This window comes from Apodemus sylvaticus, chromosome 1, assembly GCF_947179515.1.
Source record: "Apodemus sylvaticus chromosome 1, mApoSyl1.1, whole genome shotgun sequence".
Classification (NCBI taxonomy): domain Eukaryota; kingdom Metazoa; phylum Chordata; class Mammalia; order Rodentia; family Muridae; genus Apodemus; species Apodemus sylvaticus.
In genome coordinates this window covers 107,463,202-107,489,215 of record NC_067472.1, presented here as the reverse complement: position 1 = coordinate 107,489,215, position 26,014 = coordinate 107,463,202, and the positions used below count along the sequence as shown (strand labels likewise).

The window sequence follows — 26,014 nt, the reverse complement described above, 5'->3', positions numbered from 1 at the left end:
CCGAGATGCCCAGGGTGCTAGGACGGAGGGCTTTCTCTTCCACAGGTGTCCCCACTCTTTGGAACTATCTATGATGCCGTCATCCTGTTGGCCCACGCCCTGAAACAATCTGAGACCCCTGGAGCAGGGCTCTCGGGGGCTCACTTAGGGGACCACATAAGAGCTCTCGATGTGGCTGGTTTTAGCCAGAGAATCCGGATAGATGGGAAAGGCAGAAGGCTAGCCCAATATGTCATCCTGGACACAGATGGCAAAGGAAGCCAGCTGGTTCCTACTCACATTCTGGACACAAGCACATGGCAGGTGCGGGCCCTGGGAAAGGCTATACACTTTCCCGGAGGGAGCGCTCCAGCCCGCGATGCCAGCTGCTGGTTCGACCCCAACACACTATGTGTAAGAGGTAATTCACTGTCTGCCCACTAATCTTTAATCTGTCTATCCATTCATCCGTCCATCCGTCCATCCATCTGTCCGTCCATCCGTCCATCCATTCTCCCAATCCATCTATGCATCTAACCATCTTCTCACCTGCCTACCTATTCTTCCATCCATCCACCACCAGCCCACCCATTCACCCATCTACCCACTCATGTACACATTCCATCAGTCCGCCTATGTCATCTCTCCATGCTTGCTCAGCTGTTCTACACTAGAACTCTCCACGTGGGTAATCAGTCCTACAAAGGGGGCAGGAGCAAATATAAAGAAGAGCTTTGATCATTCATGGGGAAGCCTGACCAGAAGCTGAGAATCACCAGGAGAGATCAGCAAGGGCTCCCTTGGATGATCAGGGCTAGAGATGCTCCTAGCTTATAGATCTCCTAAGTGCCTCACAGCCTTGTGCGTAGGCCATTACCCTCCACAGACACTACTAAAGAATTAAAGTTCAGAAAGCCTTGGTGACTTGCCCCAGAGTCCCACAGGAAGCTGGTGGCTGAGCATGCTGGACCCAAGTCTGCTGACTCCAATACAGGATTCATTTTCCTTATGACCAAGGGGGTTGGGGGCTACAGGGCAAGAGGTCCACACAGTTCTGATTCCTGTCATTTATCCATCCTGGCTGTCATCCTTTATGACTCGTGACTGAACTCACATACGTGTATACAGGCACATCCGTACATGCACATTCTCTAATGCATGCATGATCATTATGGTGGCAGGGTTAACCAGACTTGTCTCTGGCCCTGTCCTGCCTCAAACTTTCTGTGCCTCCTGTTGTCCAGGCTCAGCCAACCTGGATCTTTAGCTCTAACCTACGGGCACAGCAACTCGTGCATCTTCCCAAATGCTTGTCACCCGTCAGGCCTCCCCTGACAGGAACGCCTGTGTTCCTGACCCTGGTGCCGCCTCTGCTTGCCTGACCACACCTGCTCTGTAACATGTGTGTGTTCTGTAGCACAAGCAAGTGCTCCAGCACAGAGCCACCCCCTTGCCTCCTTGGTCCTTACACAACAGCTCCTCCCGGAGTGTCACTCATCTCAGTGTGCCCAACCAGGCAGGGCCATCGCCTCCAGACTACTGTGAACTACATGAGAAGCCTCTGGAGAGGGTGGGCCGAAGCCCTCACCTGCTCTTTTCTTCTACAAATAGTGATTCCTGATCCCTGCCCCACCACTGCTCGCTCTCAGGAGTAGGAGAGAACAGGACAAAGACCCTTTCCTCCCACAGGCACTCAAAGACAAAGCCAAGCCAGGCCCTCCAGGGGCTTCAGCCTGTGACAGTCAGCGCCCACACCCACACAGGGTAGGGATGTGAGGAGGCAGCAGCAGAGCCAGGTGGGACTGGTCACTAATGACCCCAATCTTTCCTTGCACAGGTGTGCAGCCCCTGGGCGGCCTCCTGACTCTGACGCTAGCCTGTGTCCTGGCACTGGTTGGTGGATTCCTTGCTTACCTCCTCAGGTGAGGCTGATAGGCCTGGCTCAGCCTCAGAGTTCCTGTCCTATGGGGTCTCCCTCCGCAAACTACAGGGGCTCTCACCACCTCTACTTCTAGATCTCAGGGCCTCTTTCCCTCTCTTAGATGCACTCAACAAGAAGAGCTAGGAGTCCTGGCTGCCTCCTGAGTGGTCTGTTTGCGTCTTGAGGACAAGCCTGTGACACTGGATGAGACTCTGCCTCTGAGCTTTAGGCTCATATCTGCACAGCGAGGGGCTAGCCAGGCCCATCCCAGGGTCCCTTCTCTGCAAACATGTCTCCCCTATATGTGCATGAATTCTAATTTTCCCGAGCCTCAGACCTATCTGGAAGCCTTCTATGCTGATCTCTAACAAAGCCTCCAGGAAACTGGTTCACGCACCAGTAGGCCCATCGGGCCCCAGGAAGTTGCAGACCCGAGACCAAGGCCAATGGGCTCTGTATTGACAGCACTCGCACCTGCCAGCCCTGAAGCTGGCACAGAATGAGATGTGGAAAGATGGGGGGGAGCAGGTGGGGGCTGAGCCTGGGCAGGGCCAGTACACGACTGAGGTCCTCCTTCCCTCTTCAGGTTAGGTCTCCAGCAGCTGCAGCTGTTGCGGGGCCCCCATCGGGTCCTGCTGACATCTCAGGAGCTCACCTTCCTCCAGCGGACCCCCAGCCGGCGGGTGAGTGGGCAGACCTGGGCTGGGTAGGCAGAGGGGCAGGCTGCGTCTAGCCTCTTGACACCCCCTGTACCTGTCCCAGAGGCCACACGTGGACAGTGGTAGCGAGTCAAGAAGTGTGGTGGATGGTGGGAGCCCAAGGTCGGTGACCCAGGGCTCAGCGAGGAGCCTGCCAGCCGTCCTGGAGCACAGCAGCGTGGCCTTGTACCAGGTGAGGGCTGCTGCCACCCCAGGCAGGGCCTGGAACTGGCTGTGGCCAGTTTGGAAGAAGCCAATCAAAGAGAGTCTTAGGCTTCCAGGGGGCCCCACTTGGGGGGTTTTCTTGGTTGCCTCAGCACATGGACAACAGCTCCGGAAATGGGAAACAGGAAAAGACGCGTTGCTCCCGCCAGCATGGTTCATGTACGACCTTGCGAATCAGTCTCAGGCACTCAGCGTTGGCCTTGGCCAGGTCACCCCCCCTGCTCAGTGGGATTCCCAGGCCCTAAAGCAGGGAAGGCAGGTCTCGGCCACAGACACCTCCATGGAGAAGCTTGGCCTCTGGGCTGACGGGGAGCCTATGGAGGGAAAGGTCACACAAGCAAGGCTACATTGCTGAGCACACAGCCCTTTCCCGAGCACCATTAGTCTCAAGTTCAACTACTGACTAATAGGCGGTCGCCTGCCATGGTTACTGACCTTGGCTAATTGTTTCCGTGGGAAGCAGTGTGAGGCTCCTGTTGCTTATTTTTCCACCTTTCCCCCTGGGCCACCCCACCTTTTCCTTTTCCTACTAAAAGGAGGCTTTAGTGACGCACAAAACACAATGGCCAGCAGGCTGCAGGTGAGGCTGTCCGGAGGAGCCAATCCCCTAGGGACCTGGGACCACAGTGAGGGTCGGGCCTCATCTCCGGTCTCTTCTGGAGCTCCTAGTCACAGCCAGCTTATCACAGGTACCTGAATTCTTCGTTGTGAAGACTCCAGTTAAGTCCCTGTTTCCTACCCATACTTCCTTAGGTCCTGCCTTTCGGTTGCCTTGCCTTGCCGACTTGGAAGCTGAGGCTCAGACTAGAAGTTATCTACCCTGGTCACAGAGTTCCAGGGAGGTCAAGTGACAAATAGACCTCATGTCCACCAACCAAAACCTGCCCCTGGCCCACTCTGAGTCTCAGTAAAAGTCTGTTCACTCTTCCCATTAACCAGGCTACACCTAGCTCAGAACACAGGAGAGGGCATGCACGGAGGCCAAGGGGTGGTGGGAGTGTTCTGAGTTTAGCCAGCCAGTGAACTAAAGCAGGCCAACTCTGGTTCTTGCTTAAACAGGGAGAGTGGGTATGGCTGAAGAAGTTTGAAGCCGGCGTGGCCCCTGATCTGCGGCCAAGGAGCCTCAGCCTCCTGAGAAAGGTAGGACCTTAGAGGGAGGCACATGCTCAGCACACGCTCCCTGGTCTGGATTGGTCCCTTTCATCATGATCACCGCCCAGCCAGCATCTCATCAGTGGCATAGTCACCGTCACACACCAGCATCCCACAAACCATGTCAGCAACCTAACAGAAGTCTCACTGTAACTGTCTGGGCGCGGCTCTTCCTCTCCCAGAAATGGAACCTGGGTCCTCAGCCTGTGCCTGCCTCCCTGTGCCCTGTGCCCATCCCTGTATCTGCTGTTTCCTCTCAGGCCAGGCAGAGTCCTGAGCTTTGAGAAGAGGTTCCTGAGAGAGCCTCAGGCACCATCGCTGACCTTCCCCCAGAATTATCACCATCGGAGAGGCTATGGGAGGAAGGGCAGGGCCCAGGAAGACCTCAGGTGGTGTCCTGTCTCCATGGACCACCCAGCTTCCCTGCAAGGCAGAGCCAATACCACCCAACCCAGGGGAGTTGTAGGGTGGGCAGGGAGTGTATAGGATGACCCAGACCTGTCCTTTGAGAAATGGGGGATTTCATTCAATTGTGACTTTTGTTATTTTTTTATTATTATTCCCAGCAGCAGCTATCTTAAATGAAGTTCAGAGAGATTAAGTGACTGGAGGTAGTGAGGCATTTCCCTTGTTGCCAGTGTGAGCAGCTTCTCTAAGGAAAAAGGTCTTATACGGGGGTCAAGCACGTTCGTAGGTTGTTTGGGGAAGCCACAGAACCTCCCAGAGCCTTTATTGTGACCTTCTGGCTATCTACTGGTGTATTGCAGTACACTCTAAAATACTGGGTCTAAAATCAAGGATGCTTTTTGCATCTTATACTTTTGTAAGAAATTTGATTAGGACTTGATTGTTCGATTCCGTTCAGTTTTGCAGTGGGTGGGGATCAGTCTACAGGGCTCAGCGGTCAGAACTTGGTAAGCTGTGGCCTGTAGGGCAAATCGAACCCAAGGCTTGTCTTTACCAATCAAGTTGGGACACAGCCACACTCTCTGCTTTGTGTATTGTCTACAGCTGCTTCCCCATCACAGTGGTGGAAGTGAGTGTTTGTGACAGGGGTGTGTAAACCCTAAAATATTTACTATCAGGATCACTTCAGAAAACCTTGAAGCACGTCCTTCACAGGCAGGGCAGTTGAGAACTAAGCTCCACAGGATATGACTTCTTTCTTATACTCTGAAGGCATCTACTGGGCTCTCTGGATCCAGAGAAGGACTCCATACTTGGGGTGCTGCAAACATAGGAAGTGGAAACTGCCCTTTCCTAAGCTCTGAAACCCCAAACATCCAAGACCGCCCCACTGTGCTCAGTAGTTCATTTTAGTCACTGAGCGCACTCAGAGGGCGGGGAGGGGGAGTTGTCAGAGGTCACCTCTCCATGGTAGGACTGTGAAAGGCATCAGGGTCATTCTTATCTCTCCATGCAAGCTGCTGCCTTGGGCGTGTCAGAGGAGGGAGAACATTTTGTTGAGTCCTGAGTCATCTTTTTGAAGGAAGCCTTGCCAGACAAGGGTTTACTCTGTCCTGCTTGGGCCCGGCCACTGGGGAGGCTGCTTTCCTTCACTGCGGGCAGGAACCCTTGAGCTCTCCTTCCTCCTGCAATCCTGTAGGCTGCTGGGGAGAGAGGACTAGTTTCCAGATCATTGGCTTCAGTCAGGGTTGAGAAATAGGCCTAGATCTGACTATTGGAGATACTGACAGCAACCCCACTCATCCATCCATGATGCTTGCCCTCATTCCTTCATCCATCCATCCATCCACCCACCCATCCATCCATCCATCCATCCACCCATCCACCCATCCATCCATCCATCCATCCACCCATCCATCCATCCATCCATCCATCCATCCACCCATCCATCCATCCATCCATCCATCCATCCATCCATCCATCCACCCATCCACCCATCCATCCATCCATCCATCCACCCATCCATCCATCCATCCATCCATCCATCCACCCATCCATCCATCCATCCATCCATCCATCCATCCACCCATCCACCCATCCATCCATCCATCCATCCACCCATCCATCCATCCATCCATCCATCCATCCATTTATCCATCCATCTATCCATCTATTTATCCATCAGTGTGTCTATCTGATCATCCATTCACCTGTTTCCTCATCCAATCCCTATCCATTTAAATTCATCAACTCATCAATCCATCCATTCTAGTATCCCGCCTATCAACCACCCACCACCATCTACCCACCCACTGCTCATCCATCTGTCTACCTCCTTATCCCCTTGTCCATCTATCTGTCCATCCAGCCACCCATCCATTCACCCCATCCACACACCTCATCCCTCATCTATCCTAGGGGGGCTTGATGAAAGGCCCCCAAGGGACTCGAAGGTGCCTTTTGCCTCTGCAGATGCGGGAGATGCAGCATGAGAATGTCACTGCCTTCCTGGGCCTCTTTGTGGGCCCTGGGGTTAGTGCAATGGTGCTGGAGCACTGTGCCCGTGGCAGCCTGGAGGACCTGCTGCAGAATGAGGACCTGAGGCTAGACTGGACCTTCAAGGCCTCCTTATTGTTGGATCTGATCCGAGTGAGAGCCTCCCGATGAACTGAGTCAAGGGAGAGGGATAGATGGGAGGCACTCAGTTTCCAGCCCCCCACCCCCTGCCTTAAAAAAAATCTAACAGGGCAAAAGCAGAGCTGAGGAGAGAAGGCCACTGGGCCTGTGGACACTCCACAGTCTTTCTCACTCCTCACTGGTCCCATATGTCCCCTCCCAGGGTTTGCGGTATCTGCACCATCGGCGTTTCCCCCATGGGCGCCTCAAGTCCAGGAACTGTGTGGTGGACACTCGCTTTGTGCTCAAGATCACTGACCATGGCTATGCAGAGTTCCTGGAGTCTCATTGTTCTTCCAGGCCCCAGCCAGCCCCAGAAGGTCAGCTTGGGAGCAAGGGGCCGTGAGTCGGGTGCGGTGCATTGGTGCTTGTGAAGCAAGGGCAGGGGTTAACCTCCAGTGCCTTACGGGTTCAGCGCTGGGACCTGGAACTGATGCTGGCTTTTCTGCTCTGGAAGACCCTGAGGCCCTTAACCTGGGAGTCCAGGACAACAGATGCACTTACGTCCTCTCAGGAACAGCGTGTGATGTCTGTGTGACCCTTTCCTGTGACTGCAGAGCTGCTGTGGACGGCTCCTGAGCTGCTGCGGGGGCCTGGGAAGGCCACCTTCAAAGCTGACGTTTTCAGCCTGGGCATCATCCTGCAGGAGGTACTGACCCGAGACTCACCCTACTGCTCTTGGGGACTCTCGGCAGAAGGTACGTGTCTTCCTCCCCTTCTTGACTTCCCCGGCTGCCGTCTTGGATAGCTAGGAAGTTCTGTGACCTTCAGGAAAGTTGGGCATCCGCGCCTAAAGCCTAACTGTGAGAACTGGGTCTCCTGGCGGCCTGTAGCAACTCTTCCAAGGTGTTGGGCCAGTTGTGGACACTGTGTAAGCAGTGACCCCTTGCTTTTCCCTGAAGATGTGTGTGCTCCTTCCTGGGCCATAAGTCCCCTCCCAGCCCATCCCTGCCCCGTATCTGCACTCTCAGCTCCACTCTATTTATTTACATAGCACACACCCACTCTGAGTCTCAATGGTCTCGTCTTTAAGACAGAGCCCCACTAAAACTGTATGGAGCCTCAGGCTCTGTGCTGAGGTGTCAGGCAGCATTATGTTTGGAAGCCAGAGACTACTCTAACCGAAGACTCTGTCTCCATTTTCCAGGTGGTAGCTACACATACTTCCCCCCGTTGGCACCTGCCTTGTAGATGGTTTTATTTTTTTCTCTTGCCACTCTAATCCCAGGACCAGGCTTCAGAAATGTCTGTCCATTCTGTGGTCTCTTGTCAGGGCTCCCTGGACCTTAGGGTGCTCCTGCAGTTGTCCCTCCACCCCACATCTGCCCAGTCCCAGAGCCCTGTGTCCTCCAGGCACAGCATTGTAAGGAACGAGAAGCCAGCACTGTTGAGAACAGACATGCTGGGTGTGAACAGTGGACCCGGCCCATCAGGAGAAGCCGGAGAGCAGCCCAGGCCGCTGCTCACACCCTGCTTGCAGCTTTTAACCTCGGATGTGCTGGAACCCAGGTCTGGGAGGATGGCTCAGTCAGCAAAGCTCTTACCAAGCAATCGTGAGGACCTGAGTGTGGGTCCCCAGCTCCCACATAAAAAGCTGGGTGTGGTGGCACAGCACCAGGAAGGAAGAGACAGGAGGAGCCCAGGGGATGCTAGCCAGGCGGTTTAGCCAAATTGGCAAGCTCGGGTTTAATGAGAGATCCTGTCATTAAAAATACTGTGGAGACTGATTAAGGGAGACACCCGACATTGACCTCTGACCTGTATGTGCATGCCATCCATACATGTGCGCCCCCTCTACACCCACCCCACCCCCACCCTACGCAGAATGCCAGAGCCCCCACACTGTCTTCGGCTTTTACTATCTGCTGACTGCAGCAGTCCCGATGACAGATGCTACTCAGAAATCCGAGATGCTTTGAAATGGATTTACGTTTCATTCATCACGATGCAATCGGTATGCTTTTAAAGCACAGCTGCCCGAGTGTGAACAGTCTATACCATTTCCATCTGCACACACCTCTTTGTAAGCTCACAGCCTCTCAGTCCCTGTGGTTTGAGGCCCTTGGAGTCTGATGCCTGAGGCTGGGACCCTCTAGACAGGCTGGGTGGAAAACAAGCGTATTTTCATGTCTGCTTTTTACTGTCCTGTATAGGGACCCGCACCCCACCCTGACTATAACGTTGGACATTAGTAGACAATGTATGATAGCACCGACCTATAACTTCAGCATTTGGGAAGCAGAGGCAGGGGGATGGCAAATTTGTGTATAATCTGACCTATATTGTGAGTTCCAGATAAGCATGGACTACACTGTTTCAAAAACACAGCAATCAGGGCTGAGGACGGAGCTCCTCTGGTAGAGTGCTAGCCTAGTGTGAACAAAACCCTCGGTTTGAATCTTCTTAGCATGGTATAACCAGGCATGGTGGCACGTGGTCATAGAATTGGGATCAATAGTTGGGACACATCTGAATCAGAAATTTGAGATCATCTTTGTCCTCGTAAGTTTGAGGCCAGCCTGGGAGAGACCCCCATCTCAAACAAAACAAACAAATACAAAACTACCAAAAAACCAACACTGTAAAGAGACAGTGATGCCCTTACGATCTCCATCAAGGTGGCCAACCTAGTGTGGAGAGAAGAGGACTGTAGAGGAAGAGGCTTCTCCTCACAGGCTCCATGACAGGAGGGTCTCAGGCCTCCTTGGGGGTTCGCCTGCTATGCCCCAACCTGCACAGACTGTACACAGATGACAGAAGCCCATGTGGAGCTGCGGGCTCAGAGCCTGAGCATGGAGCCAGCTTCCCCTCTCCGCAGTCTTGGTGAATTATTGGCTCTGCCAGAGGCAGGTGTCTGGAGTGGAGTGTGGAACTGGGGCATAGAGTGGCAGAGCCAGAGAGCCAGGGCACTGGTCTCTCTGGCTTTGATACAATGACATGGTCCTCCCCCTGTGGAGCAGGAGTACCTGGGTGCTGAGGCTGTATTCTCCTCACCTCTGCGAAGTCCCTGGATGCTTAGACTGGCAGGAATTGCTGTGTGGTCAGGATTCAAGAGCAAGGCTAGAATAGAAACCTTGGGGAGAGTCTGTCAGGTGCCAGACACCACCTTCCACACCTTTTCCCTTAGTACCCTTTAAGAGGAGACCCTCGCTAAACCCATTTCACAGATGAAGAAACTGAGGCTGGGGACTTACTATGCTTCACCCCATAGAGAGTGATAGCATATTCAGAATTTAAACCTAGTTTTCCTCATCCAAATCTTCCTCTGGCCACAGCCTAAAGGAGACCCAAGGTGGTATGCACTGACCAGCCATGCAGGAGTCAGGATGAAGGAGCTGGGAGCATCCCTAGGGTTCAAAGCCCCCCTTCTCTGCCCTGCCCCAAGACCCCTCCTATAATTTCTCAGGATACTTTGACCCAAGGTATTGATGGGGTTTGCTGCAGAGATCATCCGGAAGGTGGCATCTCCTCCTCCTCTGTGCCGGCCACTGGTGTCCCCTGACCAGGGTCCCCTCGAGTGTATCCAGTTGATGCAGCTATGCTGGGAGGAAGCAGCAGATGACAGGCCAAGCTTGGACCAGATCTACACACAGGTCAGTGCTCCCCAGAGGAGCAAGTGTCTATAGGCAATCCTGTCCACAGGCCTCACTGGCCCTGTGCAGGCCTCATGCATTTCCAGGGCCTGGAAATGCCAGGTAGTCAGGGGACATAGGCCAGCAACACCACTCTGAGGAGGGCAGTCTCAGAGAGTCGTGTTTGCCAGTGCTGTCCTGAGTGCTGAGCCTGTTGTAAGTCACTCCATCCTGAAGGTGACCCTTCGAAGCACAGCACCATGGCCTTGGCTCTGTAGCAGATAAATGAGGCAGAGACAAGTACCCAAGGGACGCGCTTGATGTCCTGTCTGTTTGTCTGAAGAGCCTCACCCAGAACCAGGCCTCCGAGCACCTGAGAAGCCCTTAGTGACTATGGAGACAACCCTGGTTCCCAAGTCACTGAGGACATTAGAGAGACTCTGGGGTCCCTTGGCCTGCCTTGGGACTGCAGTGGAACAGCTGAGACAAACCTGCACGAATTCTCAGGGCTGTGTGGACCTGTGTGAGACTGTGTGGGCCCATCAAACTCAGGGCCACATATCTGCCTCCTGTTCTAATCTCATAGTCCCCAGCCACAGCACCAAGTTACCAAGGTGAGGTTCAACAAGTCAGAGGGCCAGCGGAGGAGGGGCAGAGGCAGCAGGAGGCAGAGACAACATGCAGGGCTCCTTGGGGTGCTGGCACACATGCCCATGCACACTGTAGATCATGGGTAACACCCACTTCATAGATGGGGACTTGGATTTCACAGTCACCAGACTCCAAGGCTTATGATGGGTGGAGAGAGATGAGTTATAATGAGCACAGGTTCCGCAAACACCAGACTGTCGTCTTCCTGTGGTGGTTAGAGGTCATCCGAGCTAGGAAGCCAGGGGATGAGGCAACGGCTCTGAGTGAAGGGTGTCTGTGAGAAAGGCCCATGCCACCTCCATGGCATAGAAGGGTGGTTGGGCACGCACTGTGCTTGGCATGACAACGGTGGGATAGCATCACACGGCAGGAAGGGCAGAGTCAGATGGCCTGAACTAGCTGCGGCGACTCTTACCCACTGGCTTGGCTGGCTAAACTCGCCCTTTCCTAGCCTCTTACATGTTGGCTGGAAAGAGGTGCCATTTATGGCCTAGTGCCCTGATATGAAAACCCAAAGGAGATTTCTTTCTGCAGGGCACTGGCAGAAAGTCCTTGTGTTCCTTTAGAACAATGGGTTTGATCTTCTGTTTCCATTTGGTTTTGTTGCTAAGAAGCTTCTATCTAAACAATGATAATTTTCTACCTGCAAACCTCACTCCTGGATTTAACCTTTTTTTTTTTTCCTTCCTTTTTTAAATCTTTAGTCTCCTTTGGTCCTAATATCCTCAGGTATTTAAAGGTTGAAATAAAGTAGAGCTTCATACATTTTACTTATCTATTTGTCTGCCCATTCATCTGTCTGTCTGTCCATCCATTTATCACTTATCCATCACTTATCCATCCATCCACTCACCATGCCCCCATTCATCCATTCACCTATCCGTAATGACTCTGTCCATCCATCCGCCATTACTGTGGGACCTGGGTGCGTTGAGGATAATGCTTGCAGAGACACAAACTCCTCTGTCAAGTTTCTCTTCCTACTTGCCCATCCCACACAGAGGTTCCCCCACACCCCTCAGGGCCCCTGCCTCCTGATGATCGTCTTCCATTTCATTCCACCTCCTCCCCGGGCTGGGGCTCTGCCTGGCTCACTCCCAAGCTGTGTGCAGGCAGCACTGATCCTTATGACCGAAGCTGAGATCTTGTTTTCCCTTCAGTTCAAAAGCATCAACCAAGGCAAGAAGACAAGTGTTGCTGACTCCATGCTGCGGATGCTGGAGATGTATTCCCAAGGCCTGGAAGATTTGGTTCAGGAGCGAACAGAGGAGCTAGAACTGGAGAGGCGGAAGACAGAGAGGCTGCTCTCACAGATGCTCCCTCCGTGAGTGGCCTGGGGGTGCCAGTGTGTCTCTACCCTCCTCTGGGGCTCTAGGAGGTGCTCCGGGAGCCTGGTCTCAATGGGCTTGTTCAGTCATTCACTCCTACACACTGTGTAAGCACACGTGCATAAGGGCACAGAAGTCTTTGTGCTCACAGACATGCGCTAGGAGGACCTGAAATGTTATGCACACAGAGCTGTTTCTCCAAGGGGAGGTGCAAACCCCATTTTCCACCCACTGGAGCAGACAGGTTTTCTAGCCTAGTGAGTTTGGGCAATCTGTGTGGCCAGAGCCAGCACCAGGTGCTCCCTAAAAATTCTTTTTCTCAGTCGCTCTTTATAAACCGTCTTTATGGAACTTTACAAGAGTTTCAACACAGTCAGGTCTGATCTGTATTTGGCTCCCTTTGTTCCTCAGAGAGATTTAGGAATGCTTTGTTGTGCATGTGGGATTGAGTTCATTGTCACACGAATGGTTTCACCAGATTGTGCTGTGCCTAAAGTAAACAACTTGGGGGTGAGACTCTTAGAGTTTGAACCAACACTGGCTCCTACATGTTATTACACCAAACTGCCCTCTCATCTCCAGTGGCTCTCCCACTGATGCCCAGAGGAGAGCCCTGCAACCAGTGCCCACCATGGGGCTATTTTTCATCCCTTGTGCTAAAACCTTCCCCTAATATTAGGTCCTTGGCTGTTGATTGCTTAAAGCAGGAACAGAGAATACAAAACATTCCTATCATCAGGATGCAAAGGAACATAGAACAAGCAGTGTTTTAAGTCAAGTCTCAGAAGATAATGGCCCTGAGGAATCACAGTAGGAGCAGAGAGCCCTGGCTGGAGGCCCCTACCATTTTCATACTAGCATTGATACCCCCGAGATTATGTAACAGTTGAAACGTACTGTTCTCTTTTTTATGAATTACAAGGGGAGTCCAAGGACTGACAGAGGTTTTATATGCCCTAGTTGTTATTGTTCCTGTGCTAGAAGTTGGGCTTGTTTTAATTTTTCCCCATGAAAGGGCCACTGGTCAATCCATACTGGGTCGAGTTCTCCCTTGATTCTGGGGCTGTGGTTGCCCCTGGAAGTCGAATTTGGATTGATATTCCTTTTTGCATCATGGGAAAGAGGGAGTGGCCTGGGTCCTGGGTGGATCTTGGCACCTTGGGCTAGGCATGCTGATACATGGATGGGGCCAGGGGCCACTTAGTGACACTGCCACCATCTGCAAAAGGTTGGGAGCCACCTGTTTCCTTATCAAGCTTCACCTTCTGTTGAAATGTGTGTGGAGGACTCCTCTTTATTGTGGTTCTCTTGAAGAAAGTCCATTGCCACAGCCCGGATTGCAGGGTAACAGTGATTTTATCACCCTTTTCATGGGCTCTTTTCATATTGGCTATGTTTCCAATTATTGACAGCAATGGTTTCTTTTTTGGAAAACCAAAAATTATATTTTATAGTCATTTGTATGAAGTCACAGCTGTTGCTTCCCTGCAATTTTTGTTGTTGGTGGTTATTTTGTTTTGTTTTGAGACAGGATTTCTCTGTGTAGCCTTGGCTGTTCTGGAACTCACCTTGTAGACCAGGGTGGCCTCAAGGTAGGAGCTCATAAGCTACCTGCCCACCTCTGCCTTCCATGTGCTCGATTAAAGGTGCGAGTCATGGACACCAAGCACTCCCCTAGATTTTAACAGACACCTTAATAATGGCATAAGATGAATGGCCTCAGAGGACTAAGAGCACATGAGGGGTCACTCTCTGACTTACAGTGGCAACTCTTGGGTGAGAGAAGCAAACTCCTACCCTCTGCTTCTATTTAAAGAAAGAAGCAATCTTAGATCTCTGAGGGTCAAGCCCTCCATGTTGGGCATCAGAACATTTCTGTGACCTTTGTGGGCAGTGGTGGGAGAGTCACGGAGGCAAGAAGGCAGTTTGGGGTAACAACACTCAGGAGCCAGTGTTGGTTCAAACACTGGGAGTCTCACCCCGAGTTGTTTACCTTAGGCACATTTAAGCATAGCACAATCTGGTGAAACCATTCTTGTGACGATGAACTTAATCGTACATGTACAACAAAGCATTCCTAAATCTCTCTGAAGAACAAAGTGAGCCAAATACAGATCAGACCTGACTGTGTTGAAACTCTTGTAAAGTTCCATAAAGACGGGTTATAAAGAGCGACTGAGAAAAAGAATTTTAAGATAAGGGTCTGGAGGAGGGTCTGGTGCCGGCTCTGGCCACACAGATTGCTAGAAAGCCTGTCTGCTCTGGCCTTCTGCGAGGAAAACAGGTTTTGCTGTTAAGAAACAAGCCTGTGTGCGTACTGTTCCAGGTTCCCCTAATGAATCTCTGTAAGCATAAATGCCTCCATGCCTCTACACGTGTGTGTGTGTGTGTGCTTCGGTACACATGTATGTGCATATGTGTAAGGAGAGAGGGCAATCCCAGGTGTCATTTCTTAAAATATTTGCCGTGTTGTCTTTTTGAGACAGAGTCTTTCTTCATGGCCTACAATTTGGCTGGGTGGACTGGCAGCCTAGGAACCTTCCATCTCTATGTCCTCCACACTGGGTTTACAGCGTGCCTACCACCCTGCGCTTCTTATTTGGGTTCTGAGACTCAACCACAGGCCCTCCTGTGTGCACCTTCACTGACTGGCCCCTGCCCCGGTGGCCTCATTTCCTCTCATCTATCTAACGAATTTTTCTGCCTTTCCCCATATATTGGACACTAAGCTATGCATATCAGAGTTAAGTTTCTACTGCCCTACACCCCAAGAGCAAGGAGTGGCTTTAATTCTAAGAAAGTCAGGACCGGTGCATCCACTGTGGGTGACACACTGGCCAGTCGGGGGTGTCCTCCCTATCACATTCCCAGCCTCCAAGCTGAAAAAAAAAGCAGGGTCCTCATATGGCCCCTCTCATCTCTCAGGTCTGTCGCCCATGCCCTTAAGATGGGATCAACTGTGGAGCCCGAGTACTTCGACCAGGTCACCATCTATTTCAGTGACATCGTGGGCTTCACCACCATCTCAGCCTTGAGTGAGCCCATTGAGGTGGTGGGCCTCCTCAATGATCTCTACACGCTGTTTGATGCTGTTCTAGACAGCCATGATGTGTATAAGGTGAGGACACCAGGAGACCTGCTTCTCCTCCCTCTGTAGCAGGCACTGCAAATTTGTTCCCATCCACTCACTTTGTGCACTTGTGTCAATTAACTATTGCTGTGTAATGAATAATCTCAAAGTCCAGTGGCTAAGAAACAATACTAAGAAACAATTTGTTACAAGCCTCAGAAGGAGCTGAAAGAAGTTCCTGGCCTCACAGGCCTCCGCAGCCAGATGTGTGCAGGTGGGTGGCTGACTGAGCTTAGTTTGGTTTTCTGCATCTCTGGAACCTTGACTGGAAGGACTGGGCTCTGGCCCAAAGTCTCTCTGAGATGGTTCACATGCATAGCTGGGCTCCAAGAGAGGGCAGAGGCATGTTAGCCCTTGAGCGCTTACCTGGGATTGGTGCACTACTTTTCCTGACAAATTCTGTTAGCCAAGGGAGACAACTTGAAGAAGTGGAAGACACAATACCAGCTGTGGATAGGAGCCATTGCAGATACATTGCAGGGGATGTGAATCCAAGGAGGGATGGAGTATGTCATTTGAGTTTATTTCTTCTTAATGTCCGTGTGTCCATGATCTGTCTGTCTATTCTTTAACATTTTCATGGGCAGGCCCTTCTGTGCTTGGTACATGGGTACACAGATAAGCCAGCGCTGGTTCCCACCCTACAGGAGCTCTCAGACCTATAGGTGGTAGATAGCCCCTGTGACTGTGACAATGTGAGAAGGCTGAGGGAGTGAGGAGGGCAGGGAGGGCTTCCTGGAAGAGGAATCTTCCTCCCAGCACTGTCCAGTTGGGAGAGGCCACTTCAGCAGGCATTGTGGGACCACAAGCAAGCACCTGAGGCCCGAGAGGGCTGTGGGTAGGGAGTTCCAGACGGGTCACTGCAGAGTGCAGCATGGACCAGCAGTAGAGGTGAGCAGACAGGCGTCAAGGCCTTGGGAGAGGCATCAAGGCCTTCTGGGACCTGTTTCTGGTGTGACTCTAGATGCTGGGTTTGGTTCCAGGCTGGCCGAATGTGTTGCTTTGGCCAATGTCTTCCCTTCTCTGGGCCTGTTTTTTATCTGTGGATTAAACAACCCCTATCCTGGCAGGTCACAGGAGACACAGAAGTGTGGCAGCTGCGATTGGGAGAGCGAGTAGCTCACTGCTTCCTCCACAGCTCAACTGTGCTGTAGAGACCCTCCTGCAGCCCTGCCCCCTGCAGCCCTGCCTCCTGCTGCCCTGTCCCCTGCAGCCCTGTCCCCTGCAGCCCTGCTGCCCTGCCCCCTGCATCCCTGCCTCCTGCTTCCCTGCCTCCTGCAGCCCTGCCCCCTGCAGCCCTGCCTCCTGCTGCCCTGCCCCCTGCAGCCCTGCAGCCCTGCCCCCTGCAACCCTGCCCCTGCAGCCCTGCCCCCTGCAGCCCTGCCCTCTGCATCCCTGTCCCCTGCAGCCCTGCTGCCCTGCCCCCTGCTGCCCTGCCTCCTGCAGCCCTGTCCCCTGCAGCCCTGCTGCCCTGCCCCCTGCAGCCCTGCCCTCTGCATCCCTGCCCCCTGCAGCCCTGTCCCCTGCAGCCCTGCTGCCCTGCCCCCTGCTGCCCTGCCTCCTGCAGCCCTGCCTTTTATGTTGGTCTAGGAGCAGATGCTCTGGAGAAGTTCCAGATGTAAGAGAGAAGGTGGAGAGGGGGTCCAAAAGTTATCGCCCAGGCCCTGTTGGCTTTTGACCCTGTGTGTGCCCAGCAACTCCATCGGGCCACAGCCCTTGGGGAACAGAGGCAAGAACAGCTTCTGGAAGGAGTCAGGGGACGGAGCAGGCAAACTGCTTGCATTATTTGTAGTGTGCAAGATGCTGGGTTAAGGGCTTTGTGTGCATGAGGACTTCAGAGGAAAGGGCTGGCACCCCTAACTTACAGACGAGATGTCAGGGGTGAAGCGGCTGGGTGAACCTGAGGGCTGAACTTGACATTGGGCCTTCAGCCCCTTGTAGGAAGTTGACCCTCTTTGTGACAAAGATTCTCTTGGGATAAGGTGACAGGTCAGAGTGGCCCCTCTGGAGTTGACCCAGCTCATCTCTGAGTGCATTTGCTGCTGCTCCACCTCTGTAGACCGCCACTTTTCTCTGAGTGTTCGAGCCTCACACCACAAGACCTTCTCACGGGACCCTTCCGCTTCCTGATTCACCCACATTTTCCCTCTCACCCTGCTTCCCGTTAGCCATCTTTCCAGTCTCCCATCTGCCCCCTTGCTTCCCAGACATAGGTACATGCTGTCCTTCACACTTTCAAAACTCCCGTCTGCAGAACTGTTGACTCAGTCCAGAGGGCCCGAGAAGAAGGAAGCCTGCCTGGGTCTACACAGACAACAGCAGAGCCACAGGGAATCCCAAGTGTCCACAGGCTACCACGAGCACTCTCTTCTCAGACAGTACAGTGGTGACCACCAGACGCCTCTTTTCTGCTCCCCCTGGGGACTCCATGGCTTCTAGTGATGGATGTCTGGAAGGCCAACGGCCCACACCCTGGCCTCCTGTGTGTCCGTCCCACAGGTCTCCCTGGTCCCCACGCTTTGATCTGCCCCGAGCGACCCCCAGCCTGTCTCTCCTGCCTCTGCCAATCTTTTCTCACACATGTGGCCCTCCCAGCTCTGAATCACGGCTCAGTTCTGCTCTGAACTCCAGCCAAGAGGCCTGCATCTTCCCGGCAGAGGGAAATGAAATCAAACAAGGCCCGCACACCCCTCCAGATGTGAGGAACGCAGGCCCAGTCTCTGTGATGTGTGACGCATCGCTCATCACTCCCCCCATCTGCCTTGGTCCCCCCACCCATCAACAGCAGGATCTAGTTACTGCTTTGAATCTTTTCTGGGCTGAGAAGCAGTCATATAACCACTTCCTGCATGGGTGGAGGTATGGGTGGGGGTGAGGAAGAGAATGGGTGACAGGGTGGGGGCTGGGAATGGGGGTGGGGTGGAGGACCACCCCAGCATCAGCATTGCTGGGTAAGCACTTTTCTGTTCATAGCAGAGAATTGAGTGCTAGGGCGAGGCTTGGGACAGGAGAAAAGGGACAGGGACAGGTGCGTCCCCAGTTCAGCTTGCTGTGTAAGGTGTGAGGCCCTAGCCATCTAAGCCATCAAATGGCCCCAAAGCTTGGTCACTCTCTGAGCCCAAAGCTCCCCTTAGTGAAGCCCCGGGGGTGAAATGCCTGTGGCTCAGTCTGCTCTGCAGAGTAGAAGAGGCACGGCAGTCACCAACAGAAGGCCAGCAGGGGCTGACTGCAGCTCTTCCCCGTTCTCAGGCCTCCACTGAAAACCTGGAAGCGAGAAGCACCCACACTGAGGGAGAGCTGGGCCTGAAGGTCTTCACGGCCTTATTTAGCACTACGAGTGCCCATGGTGGGACGGTTTAGCCCTTCGTACACATGAAGCTCAGAGAGGGCAAGATTCCCTCACGGAGGTTGCACAGCAAGTCAGTGGCACAGTCAGAGTCCGCAAGCATGCTCAGTGGGACGCAGCCCTTCTTCTTGCTTCTCCTCTGTGTTAGCCTCCCCTCTGTAGGAAGCACGCACATCACAGGTAGCTCTGAGCATACCACGTCTGTTAGGGTCAGTATGACTCACCCTGCAGTCTGGGCCGGGGGCCGGGGGCAGCTGGTAAGAGCCGAGGTCCATGGCTGACATGGGGTGTGTGTGGCATGGTGTTATCCGAGAAACAAACAACTCTACAGCCCTGTAGTGGAGAGGGCATCAAGCCGATCTTGGGTCCTGAGGCTCCAGGGGGCTCCCTGGAGGCAGTGTTACAGTTGGCTCGATTAACTGACTCCACATACAGCTCCCAGGGGAGAAGCAGTGGCTGCAAGGGAAGCCCTGTGTGTGCAAGCAGCAGAAGGTTCCAGAACTCTCTTTCCTTCCTCTACTTCTTCCTCCTTTTTAATTTCTGTGTGTGTGTGTGTGTGTGTGTGTGTCTCACTCTGTGTGTGTCTGTCTGTCTGTGTGATGTCTCTCTGTCTGTGTGTCTGTATTTGTCTGTGTGTGTGTGTTTGTCTCTCTCTCTCTCTCTCTCTCTCTCTCTCTCTGTGTGTCTGTGTGTGTGTGTGTGTGTGTGTGTGTAGAGAAAGAGTGTGCATGCATGTGTTTGTGTGCTTTCATATGGAGAACCGAGGACTATTTGTGGAGCCGGTTTTCTCCTCCCACCATAAGGGTTCTAGACTCAAGCTGAGGTCACCAAACTCAGCTGCATACACTCTTAGCCCTGGAGCCAGCGCGCGCGCACACACACACACACACAGAGAGAGAGAGAGAGTCACCTGCCTTACAGACAGAGACGCCTGAAGCTTGCAGCTCTCATCAGTGCCGGGTGCCTGGGCCTGGAAGTCTGGCAGAGGCTGTGTGTGTGAGATCTGGGGGTGGTAGGGTGAGGGCCATTGATTGGTGGCACTGTAGGTTTGGGTGTGCGACAGGCTGTCCCAAACATTGTTGTTTGCAGGTAGAGACCATAGGGGACGCCTACATGGTGGCATCTGGGCTCCCTCGGCGCAATGGAAATCGGCATGCTGCTGAGATCGCCAACATGGCCCTAGACATTCTCAGCTATGCAGGCAACTTCCGGATGAGGCATGCACCCGATGTGCCCATCTGTGTCAGGGCCGGTCTGCATTCAGGTAGGCAGGGCACCATGGCCAGGCCAGTTCAACCACCCAGAATTCCCAGGGGCACTGGTGGTGGGTCAGCTCTGGTGCTGCATTGGGACCTCTGGCATCCATACCCACACTCTGTCAGAAAATTTTGTTTCTGGTCACCCTTGGCTACCAAAGGGTCTAGACACTCAGATTCATAAATCTTACTTGGTTTGACGTTTTCTGCCCTTAGCATCTGGTCAAGGGCATCTGATTCCACATGGAGAAGTCGATAGTCTGGTTGAAGAGGCAGAAATATCCTGTAGTCATGGGGACAACAAAATGTCTGCCGACCTGGGTGTGGAAGAGGCCTCACAGAAGGGTCTCTATGCTCTTCCCACTCTCATGGCCCCTCCTCCAGGATCATGGGCAGAGCGGAGGCCCCCTGTAGCCTCAAAGCCCTCTCTGGCCTCTCCAGTCTCCCACTGAAGCTCCCCACCAGTCTCTCACCCACGGTCAGCTATAGTTTAGTTTCCCAGGCCTTTGAACCTCATCTCCTGCCCACTCATCTTCCCTTCAACTGCCACTTCTCCAGGTTGTTTTCCTCATCCCAGCACTGACTACTGTTTCCCTGTCTCCCACACAGCCGGGGCCCCAGCCCAGAGCCTGGCACACACACGGCCTCCCTCAGAGCTGATCCAGACACCACGATCTTCAGTTCAGGACACACAGAGGGTGGTGTGGTGGCACAGGAGGTGAACCCGCATCCTCCATTGGCCCCTGGGCTCCCCGGGCATGTTTGTTTTTTCAGGGCCCTGTGTGGCAGGTGTTGTGGGTCTCACCATGCCTCGGTACTGCCTCTTTGGGGACACCGTCAACACCGCCTCCAGGATGGAATCCACTGGGCTGCGTGAGTGTTTCCCGCCGTCTAGCCTGCCCCTGGGAGAAGTCTTTCTCCACAAACCCAGACTGACAGTGGGAACGAGTGTTCAGTCACCATGTCCCTTCCTGGTGGCAGCATCCCCTGGGCTGCAGCACAGGGAGCAGAGGGAAGGATGTGTGTTCCTTAGCTTCCTGTGGAGGTTTTCTAATGATCTCATGGGACAACTAGCAGAGGAGACAATGATTCAAGCGGCAGGAGACCTGGGTCCTCTCACTAGCACTGTAACCGACTTGCCCAGTGTCCTTGATCTGCCCAGGAGGCCTTGGTACTGTCCTTTTATAGTAAGGTGGCCTCTTCCAGCTTGGGATCTCACTTGGCTGCACGCCAACCCCTGTTGTCAGCTCCAACGCCACCATGTGGACATCTCCAACATTTTAGGCCTTGACATGGGGAGAAGCTACTCTGATGGCTTGAAGAATGCAGCCTGTGTTGCCACATCTTAGGGCCTCTGTCTCCGGGTGGAGATGGTGCAGTCCCTAATGTAGCTTGTGCACACACTGTGAAACTGGATGTGGTAGCCCTACAGGCAAACATTGTGTTCCTGGGACACCACCTCCTAACACTTCATTTATACAATTTGCTTTTTCTTGGGGGTCCTTTTAGCCATCAACTGTCTAGGGGAACAAGAGGGTTCGGAGAAGGAATTCTATGCATACTGACTGCGTTGTGTGGCTGACTAGGGTTGGAGTCACAGGCTCTTAGGAAGCAGGCTGCCAGTAGGCAGTGGCTTGATTTCTGTCTTTCTTCTCAGCGTACAGAATCCATGTCAGCCGAAGCACTGTCCAGGCCCTGCTCAGCCTTGACGAAGGCTACAACATTGATGTCAGAGGTCAGACTGAACTGAAGGTGAGGGACTGCCCTGGAGACCAGATTCTGGGCAGCGGGAGGCCTCAGTTGGCCAGTCTGTGTGAGCTGGGCATAGAAGTGACCCTCTGTGGCCCCCAATTTAGAAGCAAGAAGGGTTTCTTCCTAGGATCCGTTTGGTTCTTTTCTGGAGTCAGGGACATGGCAGAGAAGTTTGTGGCACTGATGATCCACAGGTGCAGTGCCCTGGTACCCGGCAGCACCCTGGTGCCCGGCAGTGCCCTGGTGCCCAGCACACGTGACACATATAACCCTCAGAGCAGCTATGTAAAGAACAAAATACCCCCGTGTGACATAGTTGAGTAAGCCCAGTTAGGAAAGCAAAGGCTGCCTCATGACCAGATCCAAGCTTGTGCCTTCTCTATAACACTCTCCTGTGCATCCCTCAGAACCCAGTTCAGACATCACCTCTCACCAGAGCCTACCCTGGCCCAAGAACATCTCTACTTCCTCCAGACAGTGGCTGCCATAACTTCTCTGTGCACCCATGAATGGCTTCCCATGGCCACAGTATGATCCTGGGCTCTGAACTTATCCATAAGCAAGGAGACAGAGAAAAGCCTTGAGCCTTGGCTGTCTCCTCCTCCTCCTCCTCCTCCTCCTCCTCCTCCTCCTCTTCCTCCTCCTCCACACAATGCTTGATAAAGGCATTGATTCCCCCACCTCACCCTGTCCCATCCTCCTCCCGCAGTTCCTCTGCTGGGGAAGGCCTGACTATGATGCAGGGGCTGACTAGTATAAAGCCCCCCCCCCCCAGAGTCACGGCTGGACCTCAAAATCAGGCACTCCTTATGATTCATCTCAGGACTCTGGGATGATGCCACAGCAGAGGTGTAGCTGCAGGAGGCACTGAAGTCCTCAAGCTCTTGGGGGCCAGTATCTGCCTGTGACACCCTGGGGTTGCCAAGGCTAGAGGAGGCTGGGGGCAGGGGTGAGCTCAGGGCCGGGGTGTTTGACTTGGGGACATGAGCACGGCATGGTGTGTCCTGAGGAAAGGCCTGAGTCAACGAGGAACTGCGGGCTAGAAGAGCATAGGAGCCCAGTGCCTCGCAGCTCCCTCCCGCCCACTCCAAGGAAGGCTGCAGAGCCCTCCAAGGAAAGGCTGCAAGGAATTCTACACAGTGCGTGCCTCAGGATTTGAGCATCCCAGGCCTGCCTTCATCTCTTTAGCTGGTCATTATTATAGTCTCTAATCCTCACAACAGCTTTAGGAGACAACAGAGGAAGCACAGAGAGGTGAAGTAAGTTGGCCAAAGCCGCACAGCTGTGAAGAGGGAGAGCCAGGCTTCTCCCTGCCTGGAGAGGTCCCTCGGGGCCTGGGCCTCTCACCTCTTCCTCTTTGTTCCAGGGGAAGGGCTTAGAGGAGACCTACTGGCTGACAGGGAAGGTGGGATTCTGCAGACCCCTGCCTACACCTCTGTCTGTCAAGCCTGGGTGAGTGAGGGATTCTGCAAGACCACTTCCCTATTCGGGGTGATCCCATTATTTTAGATTATCAAAGGCCTGACTATAGGAGAGACCTGGGGAATACATGATTTGCCTGGTACTAACTAAGCACTGTCTCTGTGTACAGGGGTGGCAGCTGTGATTCTCCACAGCCTGGCTGAGTCACCATTTAGGGTGCAATGGGGGTCCCTAGGATGCTCAGTTGGCCGGCATGAGAGCTTCCTGTGTCCCCATAAAAGCTGTCTAAACAGGCCACATGTGGGGACACCATACAGGGCACACCATGCTCATCCAGCACTGAGGGTCTTTCTCTTCTGAGCTGTGTCCTTGTCGCTATGTGCCACAGACATGGGACTCTTACACTAGCAGGACATCAAAGGGCGCCATGAGGAAGATTCTTTAGAGCTTGGGCCTCTGACAGCATGTTCTCTGTCCTCCCTCCTTGGGGCCACCATGTCCTTCACTGAGAGCCACGTGGAACATTAGTGAGTTCCTTCAACAGGCTGATCCTCGCTCCCTTGCCTCCATGAGCAGCCTCCACAAACAAAGGCAGCAGGCATAGGTGTTATCAAAGGATGGAAGGTTCTGGACCATGATGCCCAAAAGGCTTAGTCCATCTGGGGTTGGGCTGGGAATACACCAGGCCCCTCCCAGATGCCTCTAATACATTGGTTCTTGTGGTTTGTGTTTAGGGGGTCACATACCAGATATCCTGCATACATTATGATTCAAAGCAACAGCAAAAGTACAGTTATGAACTAACAATGAAATAATTTCATGCCTGGGGGGTCACCACAGCATGAGGAACTGTCTTAAAGGGTTTCCACAGCTTGGAGTCACTGATCTCACAGGCTGCTCTGAGTCACTAGCTTCACCCCTGCCAGCCCTTACTCCGCTGCTTCCTGCAGCCAGACACCTCCTCGGGGTCTTCTGGGCTCCTCACTAAAGCACAGCTCAAGCCTTCCCACCCCAGGGCCTTTGCTCTTGCTGTTGCCATCCATGGCTTAAGATGCCCTGTTACTTTTAGGGCTTTTGTTTTGTTTTCTGTCATTAAGTCATTTTATTTATTTATTTGTTTGTAGTACTGGGACTGAACTTGGACTGTGCTCCTCTGCTGAACCACCCCCTCAATAGCCCTGTCCCTTCCTGCATTTCAAGCCTACTGGCCCCTCTATTCATCTGATCTGGTCACACCCCTAGGAAGTCCCAGTCCTCTCCTGCCCTGTTTCCACCCAGGCTCTGTTTCCTCCACAGTTCAATGAAGTCCTTTCTGTCCCAACGATCTGTCCCAGGCCTGGGGTCTGCAGCCTTGGCTGCAATTTATCAGCCCAGGCTCCTTAAGCTGATGACTTTTCCACTCCTAGGCAGAAACTTTAGAAAGCGCCAGAAACGTTTTCATCTTCTGGCTCAGGGAGGGAAGAAACTGGAGATCAGCTGCAAGGAGCCTCGCCTGACCCAGAGCCTCAGGCAGGCAGGGGAAGGTCTGTGCTCAGAGCCCACATGTGAGCTGTCAGGGGTCTGCATTTGTACACACACACACACACACACACACACACACCATCTGTTTACACACACTATTTCCATCAAAAGTGAGACAGAGATCAGAGACAGAAGCCCTACCCTGATTTTGTGATGGCAGAGCCACCTGGCAACAGAACTCAGAGAGCCCCACCCCATCACACCACAGGGGCACATCCCTCAAAGCTCCCTGTCACTTCCCTCTGCTCTTGCCAACCAGCGTCCAAGGTGTCCCTGAGATCTGGGAGTGTGGTTCAGTGGCAGAACGCGTGCCCAGCATCTGTGAAGTATTGGGTTTTACCCCTGTGGAATGCTGTGAAGCTCGGCTGTCCCTCAGCTGCCTGCTTCATTCTCTGGTTCAAAGCAATGCCGGGGGGCTGAGGGGGGCGCGTCAGCCAGCTCCGGGAATCATGAGCAGAGCATGAGAAAGTGGACATTTATGGGGGATGTCCAGGGAACACCTTGTCCCAGTGTGTCCCAGAATCATATCCCAAGTTGAGCACAGAGGGGCGGCCACACATGCAGATGGCCAGCCACTGTGTGGCCATGCAGGAGACATCACATGTCTGAGCATTGGGATCTTGCAGTGCAAAGGTGGGAAGGATCAAACCAGTATGCCTCATGGACCCAGTGTGCCCAGTGCACCCAGTGCGCCCAGTGTGCCCAGTACACCCAATGCATCCAGTGCGCCCAGTGTGCCCAGTGCACCCAATGCATCCAGTGCGCCCAGTGTGCCCAGTGCACCAGTATGCCTGGTATGCGCAGTATGTCCGATGTGCCCCGTGTGCCCAGGTCTGGGTGTCAGCAGACATAAGAGCGGAAGGCGTGCCTGGCCCGTTTAAAAAGCACGACCACCTCTCACTGTTGTGCTGGAGGTTATTTATGACCCTCATCTCTCCTTTCTCCTCAGAGACCCTTGGCAGGACCGCATAAACCAAGAGATCCGGACCGGCTTTGCCAAAGCACGCCAGGGTCTGGCTGAGCCCAGGAGGTCAGGGGAGGCGGGGCCCGGTCCCTGACAGCAAGTCGGTGGGCAGGGGCCAAGGCAGCCAAGATGCCCCACCACCCCTGCCCTGCTAGGAATGTCAGTTCCCTGGCTGTCTGCCACCCATGATGAGCTGGTGTCTTCCCTAGGGACTCCAGGGGTGTCCTTGCTTCCTGCCAGGAAAACAATAAAAATAGCAACCCCACTTCCACCCGGCAGTCTGTACTCCATGTTGGACAAGCCATTTTGATGCAGAGAACCCACTGTTCCAAGTCCCTTGTTCCTTATGGAAGACCCTGTCCCTAGCACATGGCTAAGGGCCCAAGGCCAGGGTAAGGAGAGCCTTTGCCCCAAGTGGTGGCACAACTCTTCTGGGCAAAGGTAAAAGCTGGGCAGGACAGGGCTCCTCAGCCTTAGCGAGTGCACACCCCCCACCCCATGCTCTCTCTCTCTC

The 26,014-nt window shown here is 53.5% G+C and overlaps 1 protein-coding gene across 1 annotated transcript in view; it reads left to right on the top strand.

The window, feature by feature from the left end:
- LOC127684938 (guanylate cyclase D) overlaps nucleotides 1–25,714 on the top strand; it is a 36,194-nt gene extending 10,480 nt beyond the window's left edge. The window contains exons 4-19 of the mRNA XM_052181724.1: nucleotides 46–400; nucleotides 1,817–1,901; nucleotides 2,487–2,583; nucleotides 2,663–2,791; nucleotides 3,883–3,963; nucleotides 6,355–6,531; nucleotides 6,722–6,878; nucleotides 7,116–7,256; nucleotides 10,003–10,151; nucleotides 11,942–12,105; nucleotides 15,035–15,227; nucleotides 19,675–19,849; nucleotides 20,616–20,714; nucleotides 21,499–21,593; nucleotides 22,960–23,045; nucleotides 25,486–25,714. Of these exons, the coding sequence (XP_052037684.1) occupies nucleotides 46–400; nucleotides 1,817–1,901; nucleotides 2,487–2,583; nucleotides 2,663–2,791; nucleotides 3,883–3,963; nucleotides 6,355–6,531; nucleotides 6,722–6,878; nucleotides 7,116–7,256; nucleotides 10,003–10,151; nucleotides 11,942–12,105; nucleotides 15,035–15,227; nucleotides 19,675–19,849; nucleotides 20,616–20,714; nucleotides 21,499–21,593; nucleotides 22,960–23,045; nucleotides 25,486–25,594 (2,292 nt within the window). The 3' untranslated portion in view covers nucleotides 25,595–25,714. The remainder of the gene's footprint in view (nucleotides 1–45; nucleotides 401–1,816; nucleotides 1,902–2,486; nucleotides 2,584–2,662; nucleotides 2,792–3,882; nucleotides 3,964–6,354; nucleotides 6,532–6,721; nucleotides 6,879–7,115; nucleotides 7,257–10,002; nucleotides 10,152–11,941; nucleotides 12,106–15,034; nucleotides 15,228–19,674; nucleotides 19,850–20,615; nucleotides 20,715–21,498; nucleotides 21,594–22,959; nucleotides 23,046–25,485) is intronic.
- Nucleotides 25,715–26,014: the final 300 nt, after the last annotated feature.